Raw genomic sequence first — 14,462 nt, forward strand, 5'->3', positions numbered from 1 at the left:
TATTCCTTTAAATCGACAATATTATTACTCTATCAGAAAAAATAAATAATTTCTAACTCCAGAAAGTCTAAACTTAATAAAGCAAGCAACACGCGGGTCAGAGATTTCGAAAACATTCTGTACATCCAAAAGCCAATAAGAGATAATAAAGTAATTTACGCCAATATAAACATTACATCAAAATGTGGACCTCGAAATCAAGATGGCCAAACCAACAAATAAGCCAATAATCATTTTGATGATCCAATTTCATCTAAGAAACTCCACGATAGTGTTTCGAAAGCAATTCAACTCGCTCAGCTCGGAGTGGCGTATAAACTTTATTAGGTCCCCCGCAGTCTGTATTAAATTTAGACGTATTGTCTCAGGAAGAGGATGGGATTTTATTTATTAGGTAGCCGTGTGCTTTCGCAATGCTCGCAAACAGAAAATAAAAGACAAAGATGAAGAATTGAGGAAATACGTTTGAATCGACGTTATATATATCACTTTAATTAAAAGTGGTACTCGACGTCATCATTTTGTTAAAACTCCTCAAAAACACTATTTAATATGCTGACAAGTGCTAATGTAATATACTGAGCCTGTTCATTTAAAATTAAGTTAATTTCTTAGATATTTGAGTTGAATTTGATAACGAACGCATTAGTATTTAGTATATTTGGCAAAGAGGTTGATTCATTTTTGTGCATAGATAAAGTTTTAAATTGAAAAGTAGAAGTATGGTTAAATATGTTATTAACTTGACCGTTATTATCATTGTTACTTTCATTCTTTATCATTACGCACTCTTTTGTGGAACAGAATTGTTTAAGACGGAATAGCTCAAATGCGATTTTCTAAAAACGTTTGTTTCCTAACAGGTCGACCCTTCCACCTTCAGAACTGCACCGTAGCTAACCAGAGCCTGGACTCCCTCTACGTCGAGTGTGTGGAGAACTTCGATGGTGGACTGCCCCAGACTTTCCTGATGGAATTACTTGAATTGCCTTCATTGATTGTAAGCGACAATTAATAATACGATGACTTTACGAACCTGTTAAGTGTCTTGTATTAATCACCTAAACTTTAAAAACTTAATGGAAAGGCCTTAGATTTCAAAGCGCGGGATTGATGAATTATTCTATCAAGCATAAACGATTACGGTTTTTAATATTATTTAAATACAAATAAGTGTTGATAAGCGCGGCGCCTTCAGACCCCAATGTTAAAAAATCATTGGAATTGACAGCATCTCCCACACTAAAGTATTGTAATAAATACAATTTTGTATTTTTTATATCAGAAAAAGTAATGGAAATCAACTACTTTCAACCAGGTACGGTACAACGTCTCCACGAACAGAACGCCACCCTTCTTCGAAATTCGAGGTCTTCCTCCTGGTGTGAGCTACAGGATCGACTTATATGCCGTCAACGCTAAGGGAAGGAGTGATGTTTCCACTATAGAGACAGTCACTTTGAAGGGACAGGCTAAGTTTACTGGTAAGTACAGATAATAAACAAGTGCGTAGACAAGAATAGTATAGAACAGAACAGTGTTCAAGTTATATAAGTACGTGAGAATGGTGTTACAATGTATACAAGTTTTTTCAGCACAAAATTAAAGTTACAAAGTTCATATTTATAGTTATGCTTAACCTACATTTCAATATTTTGGAAAATGTAAACATTTTTCGCATTTGTCAAATGTGACGGACTATGATGTCATTTCCTTTATATTTAGACAAATTCCAACAGAAAGACAGGATATTGATAATAATATGATGCAACATGATAAAATCTACGTTAACCACCGGTCAGTTATCCTGTAATAACTGACATTCACAAGCGTCTCTAAATTTCGGATAACTAGATAAAATGGCGTCTTGCGGCCATAATCTTTTACTGCGGTACTAGTTTCTCGTACATTAAACCTAACGACGTCAAGTCAGTTTCATGGCTCATTAAAATGCATTAGAATTCACCACATTATTGATACGTGTCCACGGTTTAACCTGGTAATACTCTCTTATCTCACTATTTCTTAAGTTTGTTTTGATTTGATGAGCTACAATGACTGACGACAAATATTTTGATGCTAAATTTTTTTGGAGACACGTAATAGGTATTTTAAATAGTTCAGGACAATTAAATAGAAACAGCGAAGTGAAAAAAGGAGGACACTGTACTGGCAAGATCAGTGTCCTTCTTTTTTCACTGTCTAAAGAACAAGCGAAAGAAGAACTGATACGTTCTTCTTGATACGTAGGCGATTCCCCTTACGCAAACTGTCATCATCAAAAAATTTCATCGAATAAGAGTTATTTTACCTTCGTAAAATTGTCTAGAGGAGACATCTCCCCGAGACGAAAAAAACAAAATAATTAAGCCATTAGTCGCGATATTTATCAAATCTATATATATAAAAGAGATTTCCACGTATATAGTCACTCATCACGATATCTCTGGAACCATTAGAGCTAAAGACTTGAAATTTGGTAGGAATATTCTTTTCACCGAGTAGAGGTCAGCTAAGAACGGATTTTACGAAATTCCACCGTTAAGGGGGTTAAATGGGGGTTGGAAGTTAATATGAAAGTCCGTCAGTTTTAAAGCAAACTAGATGAAAATTGGTATTTAGCTTTCTGATTTAAAGTAATAAAAATCTAATCTAAGGGTTTTTCCAAAATCAACCCTAAAGGTGGTTAAATAGGGGTTGACAGGTTATTTTAAATTTTGCCATTTTGGAAGCCAGCACTATGAAAGTTAGCCATTGCTTTGCTGGTTAGATATAAAATAACTTTAGTTCTACCGTTTTTGGAAAATCAACCCCTATGTGGGTTAAATAAGGGTTGTAAGTTTGTATAGAATTCCCCCAGTTTTGATGTAAACGCTATCAAAATCGGTATTTAGGTTTTCGATTAAAAATAATTAAATACCTATTTCACCATTTTTGGAAAATCAACCCTTAAGTTGGTAAAATAAGGGTTAACAGCTTATTTTAAAATTTGCCAATTTGAAAGCCAGCACTATGTAAGTTAGCCATTGGCTCACTGGTTAGCTACAGTGGAACTATAATTCTACCGTTTAGAAAATGAACCCTTATTTGGGTTAAATAAGGGTTGTAAGTTTGTATGAGAGTCCCCCAGTTTTGATGTAAACTGTATAAAAATCGGTATCTGGGTTTCGATAGAAAATAATTAATCATCTATTTCATTGTTTTTGGAAAATCATCCCTTAAGTTCGTTAAATGGGGGTTGGAATTTTATTTCAAACTCCGTTAATTCGGAAGCAAGGACTATAAAAACTTGCATTTGGCTTTCCTGTTAGAAATAATAGAACTTTTTAACACCATTTATGGAAAATCTACCCTCAAGAGGGTAAAATAGGGGTTGTAAGTTTGTATGAAAGTCCTCCAGTTTTAATGTAAACTGTATAAAAATCGGTATTTGGGTTTTCGATAGAAAATAATTAAACACCTATACCATTATTTTTGGAAAATCATCCCTTAAGGTCGTTAAATGGGGGTTGGAATTTCATTTCAAACTCCGTTAATTCGGGAGCGACCACTATGAAAAATTATCATTACAATCAATGAAGCATCTGAGTCACGGTTTTTTTTAGATTTTTAGATTAACCCTTAAGACTGCTATAGAAGGGTGTATGCATTATGCCTTTCTGTTTACACATCTGTTTCAGCATTTTAGCAACTCAACAATCAACCACCATTAGGGTACTATTTTTTTTATACTATAAAAGTAGACGACGAGCATGCAGTCCACCTGATGGTAAGTGGCTATGGACATCTGTAATCAACCCCAGATAGGATTAGATATTCCTACCTGAGGTCAGCCACAGATGCGCCGCTACCCCTGAGGACTAAGTTGGAACGCCTCGGAAAAGTCTGTCTCCCTTACCACACCCTTAAAAACGGAACACAGCAGCGCCTAACACTGCTGTTATTAGGTAGAAATAGGTGTGGCGGTGGTGCCGCCGGAGTCGAACCACAAAGGGTTCTACCACCTTTAGAAACCTATAAGTAAAGGAAGATTCTTTAAAAACCGTTGTTGAAGTTACTTCCTATGGCGTGTCTGGAAAAAGAACAGAGTGCAGAGAGGTTTAGTGTAGGGTGAAATTCCACGGGCCATCGTAACATATATTTTTAACATGGGAATGTATTACGCGTGTTGAAGTGCACATCGACGGTTTTTTAGGGTTCCGTACATAAAGGATAAAAACGGAACTCTATTACTAAGACTTCACTGTCTGTCCGTCTGTCCGTGTGTCACAGGGCTCTATCTCTGGAACCGTAATAGATAGACATTTGAAATTCTTACAGAGGATGCATAACGGTGGCCGCTATAACAACAAATACTAAAAATAAAAAAAGTTGAAAACAAAAAGGGGTCCCCATACAACAAACTGCTATTCGATATTTTTCCAACTAACTTTTAAACCGGTAGAAGTAGACAGTTGAAACTTTCACAAAATGTGTAAATAAAAATTTTAGTTGTACGGAATGCTCAAGGTGCGGGTTGGACTTGCACTTGGTAAATTATTAGTAACGCGCAGACCCGCGGGCCACAAGGAAAAGTCGCGGGCCATACACCACCCGTGGGTGTCGGCTTGCCGACCGCAGGTGTTGAATTAGCTTTCAGAAATTTGATGATAAAGTATTTATTGATACATATGTACATAGGAATGTTTTTGAAATTCTACTAAGGAGGTAAAAGAAGTGTTATATGTATATATACGGGAATCTTTTAAGTTCGAAGTTAGAAACGTAAAATTTCAGATAACGTCTATTCAGACAAAATAATATATTTTAATAAATTTCAGGTTTATTGTAAAGCTAAAACTATGAACAATGTGTTTTTTGGATTTTAATTTACGTTTCTAATATACAAAATTAGTGATCAAAAAAATTTTAAAACTATGAAAATAATAACAGTATAAAAATAAGAATAATGCTAAAATAGAAAATGCTAGCAATATGCTAAAAAGTTCATAGCTTTAAATTTATAACCAATGTTTATTTAGAATTAGTTAATAAAAAAGATATAAGTTAAATTACTGTCTTTTTATTTAGCACGACAAAGTATTAATGCCTAGGCTTAAGTTGTTTATATCCGATCTATATTTATATAGATTTTATATGTGTAACAAATTCTAAACTTGATGGCATTGACACTCACGTCGATTCATGGTGTAGGCCTACTGGGGATCCCGCCATGTAAAATAATGGGAACGCATCGTACGACACAGTACCTCCATGGTGATGTGGAAAGCTGTATTATTTATTATTTTAATTCATATAAATCGATAAGACCCTAAGTAGTTAACGGTGTGTTGATTTCGTAAAATCCGTTCATGATAAATAATTAGGCAGCTAGATAACACAATTTAATATTTCTTTTACTTGGCATGTATTTTATGCCACGCGAAGCGGGCGGGTAACGGCTAGTAACAATTATAAAAATGATTTTAGAGATATAAGGGCGTCAATACGTCTAATTGGCAACATACCTACGAATTCGTGTTTCCACAACAATGGTGTAGCCAAGGGCATGGGTTTTAAAGGGCGACATATTCGAATAGCATTTCAAAGTGCGATTGTGTTTTATCATCAAACTCACGCTGATTTAAATTAAGTCATTCGGCACCGCGGGTGGCGTGACTGTTGTGAAATTAGCAGTATTTATAGGATCATTGATAGTTCAATGGCAATCAATGGTATCTTAGACAATAGGTATTTCTTAAAAAATGGTAATGACTTCACGGAACAAATTTAAAAGTACCTGAAAATTGTTGGCATGAACATCATGATAGCGTGGATTTGGTTCTTTTTTTACCTCAACATGATTATAAAGATACAGTTTTGTTACAATTGAATGGTGGCAATTTAGTTACATTGATGCATCCATCATATCCATATTGCCGCGGCTTGACCAGCTTTTGAACAGGCTGAAGTTAACGTCCGGCGCCATCGCGATTTTAATGGGTAACGCTGGTAGCATACCTTCTCTCACCCTCTCTGCTCACTTCCGTACCCCCAAAGACGCAAGCTGTTGTTCCCGGCAAGTCAGGTTATAATTGGATAGAAATGTAAATACATGAGTGTATTAAAAATAGACACAATAATCTGCATTGAAACAGCGAATGAACAAAGTTCAGGTTCTAATTATACTTATATTAAATTGATGTAATCTGGATTTGCAACAACAAATCTTTGTGACAGACAATCACCGTTAGTTAACAAAGTCCACACATTAATCGATTAATTTTCAAACAAATTCGATGGCTTTGTTGCTTTTATACATTTCCACGGCTGATTTAATTTCAGAACGGAATCGTGCAATTTATTCGCTGTAGGCCGAAGAGAAATTGGAATGGAAATCATACCTGGGGTTCTGGACGCGAAATGAATAGATTTAACAATTAATCTTTCTTTGTAATTGCGTTCGGTTTCGGTACACGGCGTGGTGTATTAAAAAATAATAAACTATTTTATCGCAATTCGAAAATGCTTGTAGCTGAAAATGTTTTCTAAATAAATAGTGTTCGTCAACCCATTATGACCCACTGCTACGCATGGGTCTGTTCGCAGAGTGGTTTTGGACAAGTTCGAATTGGTAATCTTCAGACACCTTTCAATACTTTTTCTTCTTCTAAAGACTTCTAAGGTGTGTAGATTTCCTCACAATGTTTTCCTTCACTATTGTAGCAAGTAACTTTGAAAAATCTGAAGTGGCTGGCTGGTTTCATATCTCGGAACCTCCCGACTGAGAAGCCACTGGGCTATTATTTCTTAATTAATAAATAGTAAATATTATTATTCTTCACCTATTTCACAACATCGGGAACATGATAGGATAAGATTAATTTGTCGAAACATTTAAAAAAGTCTTGACGACTTTACAATATATTATGACGACCTGTATTAAAAGGTCTATCTACTATCTAAAAAACTACTATCTAGTTAGTTGGTCAGGAAGAACAATTTAATTAGTTAGTGAATAAAGATGTCAACACTTGTAAATTCCATACAACGCGTTTGATGAATGCAGCTATGCATATTAATGAAAATGCACTTTGTAACCGACTAACTAACTAATTTACTTCGCGTGTTCTGTTCCGTTTCGTTCCGCGTTGTTCAAAAGTACTGTTTTCATATTAAGGGTGATAGCAAACACGCTACTTTAGTATTGGTAATTAGGTTGCAAAATGATTTAATTCGATCACTTTTCTGTTTTTACTGATACTTGCCTTGTTCATGAAACTTTTATTTCACCTTAACATACATAACCAGAAAAAGCAGTGATCACCTACTGATTGAAATGCGGCCTTTCAATCGAGGGGTCCCAATTTCTAATCCCTCACTGGCACTACTCCTCTGATCTTTCAAAGTTATGTGTTTTAACGGCAAAGTTAAACATGGTGCAGAAACACGCTTGTGAAATCTTAAAAAAAAAGGTGTCAACTTCTAGTCATTTGTGTTTGACTAGCGCATTGGACAAATACTTCTCATTCTGGGATGACACCTGTCCTAGATGCCCAGCGTTAAGTCAATAGTGTGTTGATGATGATGATACATAGTCATTTGAAGAGAACTTCTAAAATTTAACGGTGTCTGAACGTACCACTCTTGCGCAGGTGAAAGCAACACACTGGGAATGTCTCCAGTCCTCGCGTCCATAGCTGCGATGTCGGCGCTGCTGGCCACCGCAGTGTGTGGTGTACTGGCCGTCCTGTACCGCCGTCACGCGACACGACATCGGCATTTACCAGCTAAACATGCACCGTTAAGGTAATTACTCTATGGAGTCTGGGTGTTTCCCTTTGTACGTATCCATATCACTCACGACACAAGGAATTATAGTGAGAAGTTCTTAAAGTAAAAAGTATCATTTTCTTTGTATATTCAAAAGTCATATGTGTAAATTTGGAATTCATTATTTACATAATAGGTATAGTCCGCGCCAAACTGCTAGTCCGTTCTGAAGTTGTTGCGAGCAGGTGTAGTCATACAATTTAAAATGGCGACGCGATTCATTTCTATATTTAGAGCGGACTAGCAGTTTTACGCGGACTATACACGGGCTTCACTGGGAATAAAACCTGGATGTCATCGATTTGAATATCCACATTGAAGTCCTACTAAACGTGACAGTGATCATAGTTCAACAGTAAATACAGTAGGGTTAGCAAAAACAGTCACTCATACAGTATGAATAGATTCTGAAAAATTTTTACTGTCTACAGTGAATCCATGTACGCGGAAAGAGCTGGCCACTGCCCCACGCCTGTGAAGCAAGAGGTGCCAAGAGCCAGCCCCGGAGAAGCAAGGGGTCCACTGCTACGGTCTCCTGATCCTACTGATGACGCTGACCCAGATATTATACCAAGTTTATATGGTAAGTAAGTTATTCCCTGAAAAGTTTTAGTTTGGAAGGAGGTAATATTTTTGAGATTAAGTACCACCAACGCGTTAGCTTTTTCTTTTCAGCAATGCAATTCATATTGTTGATTTTTTGTTATAATGTCAGTATAATTTAGTCCTCAGGAGATCAAATCATCTGTCATCAGTAGGTTGAAAAATACTCGAGTTTACTCCTAAAGACTGATGGAAGAATTTTATTCCCAGAACGTCGGCCGGTCTCCAACGGCTACATGAGCCTGCAACGACCGCCGTCCACCAGCAAGATCAGCAGGCCGAACGAGGACGCCCGCTCCGAACCTGATGGTGGCGGGTACTACGAGTTCAGGAAGAAAGACTATAAGATACCTCTAACTAGTGTAAGTAATCGATGCTATGACACTAAAAGTTATTTAATCTTCACTATTAGTTAATATCCTGTTTACATAATCATAACATGTTGAAAATCATATAAACTTTTACAAATCCTTTGATCAATCAAATTCCTAAGGATGATTCAAATGAGTCAAAGGTACTAATTCTAGATTGAACCTGACGAGATTTAGCTGTAGAATTGATTCAGAACTCCAAAATCTTAACATTAAATTTTAAACAAGAAATTGATACAGAGAAGTAATTCGCAAGATCTATGAGAAACCAAAGAACTGAATGAATGCTGCAGTAAATATCGCTAATTCCACAGCAAACACGCCACGACTAGAGAATGCGCAACGACTTAATTCAGATCGGTTTTGGTTGAAACTAATATAAGTAGCAACCACACGACTGTAATTTCTTTCCGCTTTGAAACTTTACGGTCTGCTTTCTAGGAATTCTTGTATTAGTTCTTTTAATTCGGATTCTTTGCTTCCTCAGAGAATTCCTTGCCTTACAACTTTATTTGATTCGATTAGTTTAAAACTTTTTGCTGATGACGTTACCTGCGTGTCAATAAGATAGTCAACTGTTTAGTCGAGCGGTACTAGCTATTAACAAAATGACTTCGCTTGCTTAGTATGATGTTGAGAACTCAACTAAACATTGTGATAATATTATAAACAAGATGATTAAACATAAGACAATCATTGCAGTAATATTTTAACTCTACCTTTTATAAATGTATCCCTTTAACAATAATTATATACTTTTCCACAATTTCTAGTGTCATCGTACACTAGAAATTCTACTCACGTACATTGGTTTCTATGACATAATGTATGCCACATAATTATTCGGAATTAAATCCTCGTTACCTGCTTCTAAATGACATCCTTATTTGAAGCGGGATTCTCTTTGATTGTCCAACCGTTTGTTTCGAAGTGCATTGCTGTGCTCGTCTTGCATCGTTATAGAGTAGGTACAAGAATCTAAAATGAGGAACCGAGTGACTGTGATACTGAATTGCAGTTTCATTCTGATCTTTAACTAAAACATAGAAGTTAGTTATCTTTATTTTGTTAAAAAGCGAAATATTTATAGTATATTGGCACTGGTCGATAGGTAATTAAATATACCTGCTCCTAATACAAATCAATGGCGAAACAATTTCAAATCTATTTGCAACCTATAAACTTTCAGGTAACATTGCAATGAAATTAAATTTATTATGTGTAAAACCATATCTACTGTATTTAATTTATTTCTGTTCTTATAACAAGAAGTCAAAATGGGTTTTTTAATTTTTACTTATACATTGAAAGTACAACTTCAGTATCTAATTTCTAATTCTTAATTTCATTTCTCTGACATGAAAACTAATTCGTCCCTTTATTTTCAGTCGTACCATAGCTTAGGGCGGGCGAACAAGGGCGTGAACGCATGCAGCCCGAGCTCAACGACGGGCGTGACGTCATCACTCACGGCGCACCGACTTCGGCCCGAAGTCGTCACGACGTCACATCGAGTGCAGGAGAGCTGTATATAGACTGTAGTTGTAATGTGAGCTTCGTAATGACTGGCAATGTGCAGGATCATATAAAAGACAGTGATTAGACGTGGCGTTAGCTTGTGACGTCACTGCTCATGATGTCTCAACGTGATAGCGAATAGGACTAGTTGAGACGAGTGTGTGTAAATTGTTTTCTTGTTTAACGTAAGAAATGTGAAATTAAGGAATATACTTAAGTGACGTTGACGGTAAAGTCGTTATTGGTTTTCAGTTTAACTAACGGCATGCCGTCGTTCTTCATGACGAATCATCTGCGTCTTGTGTGATCACGACGATTGTTATAACGCAAAAATTAATAAAAGAGTAACGTAAATGCTCATAAGTAACTGAGATCAGGTCAGAGAGATCAGGTCCAGTGATGGAGTTTTATAATTGTTAGCGAGATTAGAATGAGAGCAAAGCGTTAACAAGCGCTCCACCTTGGAGCGCCACGGCCTTGCTCATGATGTACTGATACCTGTCTAAGATTGTCACACCATTGAATTATCTACAAAAGATCTGTATATAGTTTTAGAATATGAGATGAGCAACTTAATGACTGAATAACGTCGTGAACGTAAAGATTGGTTGTACTATAACTTCTAGGAATTGTTTTATAACTAACCACGAACGACATTTTCGTTCGAGATTTCTAAAAAAAAAAAACATATATTCAATCAAATTTAATGCTACGTTTTTTATATTTTACTTTTTTTAAGAATATCAAGGAACCATTTTTATGACTGAGGTACCGTTTTTTTTATAATATAGGAGTAGCAGACACGTATGCATGGAACGCCTCGGAAAAGTATGACTCCTTTATCACACCCTTCACATCAGAACACAGCAGTGCCTAACACTGTTGTTATGAGGCAGACTACCTTCAAATTTTTACATAAAGTTACTTAATCAAAAAAAGATAAAGTTCTTATTATTAATGAAAAAACCTGACCGCCTGACCCTACATTTTAAATATTAAACGATTCTTTACTATTTCGTTTAAATTCGATAAATGATAACTTTTAACGTTTACCGATTTCATAAAAAACACTCCGGATGTCCGAATTAGCAGTGGAACATTGTTTTGCGTGCAATCAAACAAATTGAATACCAATATTTACGAAGCGTAGTTGGTAATCTGGCATTCGGATATTGTAAATATTGCAAATGGAAACTAAAAGTATTCATGGATTTATTTAAGGTAATTTGAGAGGAAACAACTTTTTGATTTTTCATATTTTTCATGTAATTATATTTACTGCGCGTTATATTCGATGTGACGTGACATGCGTTATAGATATGAAAACTGATATGAGAAATGATTTCGAGAAAATGTCACTATTTGATTAAATGAAGTTTTTAACAAACAAAGTTAACTTTTACTCCTACACCGTATAACTAGGACATAATATGGTCACTGGATATATTTAAATTCCATGAAGGCCATACTCAGCAAAATAGGATTATCACAATTAAGTTACGCTTTTATTAGTAATCAACATATGATTTTTTTGTCATGATTAGTCCCACGATTCCCGTATATTGGAATGGATTTTTATAAGCAAGGCAGGGTACGGTTAGGATTTGGATAGGTGATCATTGCTGTGTTAAATTTACACTTCAGTATTGCTAGGAGAAAAGAAAAATGTTTATATGGATTTGAAAATACCCACTATAGTTACCAATGGTAGGTATATATGGCGATGGTTTCTTAGTAACCTTTATCCAAAGACTTCTTGATTCAGTCATTACGTTGCTCACATCCTCTCTGTAAATAGTCTATTAGTAAGTACTGACTGTGTTCCTTTGATAGTTTAACTTTTGTAATTAACTTTTTAATAATATCGTGTACGAATTAATGTTGTTAGTGTGTGTGATGAAAATGCTTTCGAAATTTATATGAAAGTTTATTTTTAAAGCGTTTGTCAAGGTGAAATAATTAAATAGAGTCCGTATGAGTATCAATTATTTGATGGATATGAAGTAATGCTAGGAGATGGTTTCAGTAGGATACTATTTTATTACAATGTCTATGTTTTGTATATCCCAACTTATTTGGTATAGAATGCGGTTTATTTTAAAGAAACATTAATTTATTTCCTACAGAAAAATATTTAACTTTTAACACTGCGTTTATTAAGCAGTAATAGACAACAGTTTCTTTTCTCATAGCTTTTACACTATGAACCCTTACACTAAGTCATGGGTAACACATACGCAAAGACACAAAAACCCAGACCCAGAATAGAAAACTAAATAAATCATTTAGATACTTGTCTGGCCGTGACTCAAACCGGTAACGGGTGTGATAGCCTCACTAGGCTATCACTGCCGTTACCGCTAGGCTATCGCTTAGGAAGAGTTTCTTAACCACTGTTAAGAAACTCGTCCTCTCGATCTCGATCGAGAGATCCGAGGTTGAAATCCTAGGCACGCACCTCTGATTTTTCTGAATTATGTGCGTATTAAAAATTAAGTTTCACTTGCTTAAACGGTGAAGGAAAACATCGTGAGGAAACTTGCATTCCTGAGAGATTTATAAAACAAAATCTCAAAGGTATGTGAAGTCTACCATTACGCACTTGGCCAGCGCGGCAGACTATGGCCTAATCCTTCACATTCTGAGAGGAAATCCGTGACCAGCAGTGGGACAGTAATGGGTTGATGATGATGATGATGATGATGACTCGAACCTGGATCTACTACCTCTTCCATGCACCGGATAATAAATATGTACTGTTTCTTAAAAGCACTGTTATTTCTTACATAAAACAAAGATACGGTTTGACGTATACCGTCCACTCCAGATACATTATTGCTGGAATGCAATTTCATATTTTCATATCTCGAAGCGGACGGTCTGCTTTATGTAATAAAAGTTGCTCGTTGCTCTGTTACGTCGTTTCCAGTTTAGTGCCAGAGTAATGGACGTCGAAAGTATAATGTTTGGTATTTTGTTATGAGTAAACGTATATTAGAACGTCAAGTAACGTAAAAGTTCGTAAATTTGTTTTTATAATATTGAACTAGGAAATGAGCTTGCAGTTCACCTGATGGTAATTGGATGTTGCCGCTCATGGGCATGTAGCGACTTCCTACTACTCGTCAAGAGATGGCGCTGCTGAATCACGCTACCGAAGTTTTCTAAGCTTCTACGTACAAGTTCCGAACTGAGACTGTCGGAGCTCGGCCGCTCCCCGGGCATGATCACCTAGCCCGGCGGGAGATCTCCCTTTGCCAAAGGCATAACCAACCCCCCATAAGATGTGCTACCCCTGGGGTCTAAATTGCAAAGCCTCGGATAAGTATATCTTCCTTACCATACTCTCGAAACCAGAATACAGCTGCGCTTAACACTGCTGTTATGAGGCAGAAAAAGATGTGGCTGTTGCCGCCGAAATCGAAAAACACCTTCGAGTTCTATCTTCTACCTTCGAGAGTTCTACCTTCAAAAAAAACCATGAGACTAAGCAAAGAACATAGATCTGACACATGGACCAATTATCTAAAAAGGCAGGGGAAATGATTGGAACGATGTCCATTACAATGAGGTCTATACAGCAATCACTAACCAACAGAGACCAGTAAAGTTCAAATAACTTGATGAAAATGTAGAATGAGTTCAGTCCATGTAATCATTATGCCTACATATGTGGCGCTGGATACGGACCTCAATGAGAATTAGGCAGTTTCTGATACAAGCCAATTGGAAAATATTTGAGATGGTTTTAACGATCCGATAATGGAAGGATTCTTAATGATAATTGAGGTGAGGCTCTTGAACAAGCGGAGTCATAGGCGGCAAGTCGAATTATGTTATTCTTCAATATACGATCCATTAAAAGGCAAAGGCATTATTTTCTCAATTCAAAAATTCTTACTGAGCTAATTTCACAATCTCTATACCTTTTTCCGAGAAATGTTTACATTGAAATTATTTCAATAGATATGCAATTTCATATGTTAGGAGAATAACATTTTATACGTAATGTAAGCTACAAACAGAATGTTTTGTTTCATGAAAGTCATACGTATTCCTTTGTTACGGAATGCAAGACGCTTCGCTTTCACATTCGTTATTCAAAGGTTTTTAATAACGGAAAATAAGAGATGCATTATACGCGTATCGTATGAATGT

The 14,462-nt window shown here is 36.1% G+C and overlaps 1 protein-coding gene across 1 annotated transcript in view; it reads left to right on the top strand.

The window, feature by feature from the left end:
* Window positions 1-10,925, top strand: part of LOC140742994 (neural cell adhesion molecule 2) — a 292,771-nt gene extending 281,846 nt beyond the window's left edge. Inside the window, exons 15-20 of the mRNA XM_073074118.1 lie at window positions 864-1,000; window positions 1,319-1,484; window positions 7,635-7,788; window positions 8,244-8,395; window positions 8,626-8,777; window positions 10,175-10,925. Of these exons, the coding sequence (XP_072930219.1) occupies window positions 864-1,000; window positions 1,319-1,484; window positions 7,635-7,788; window positions 8,244-8,395; window positions 8,626-8,777; window positions 10,175-10,321 (908 nt within the window). The 3' untranslated portion in view covers window positions 10,322-10,925. The remainder of the gene's footprint in view (window positions 1-863; window positions 1,001-1,318; window positions 1,485-7,634; window positions 7,789-8,243; window positions 8,396-8,625; window positions 8,778-10,174) is intronic.
* The last annotated feature ends 3,537 nt before the right edge of the window (window positions 10,926-14,462 follow it).

Source organism: Epargyreus clarus, unplaced genomic scaffold, assembly GCF_041222505.1.
Source record: "Epargyreus clarus isolate Ecla_fem2 unplaced genomic scaffold, WU_Ecla_fem_2.2 ptg000006l, whole genome shotgun sequence".
Classification (NCBI taxonomy): Eukaryota; Metazoa; Arthropoda; class Insecta; order Lepidoptera; family Hesperiidae; genus Epargyreus; species Epargyreus clarus.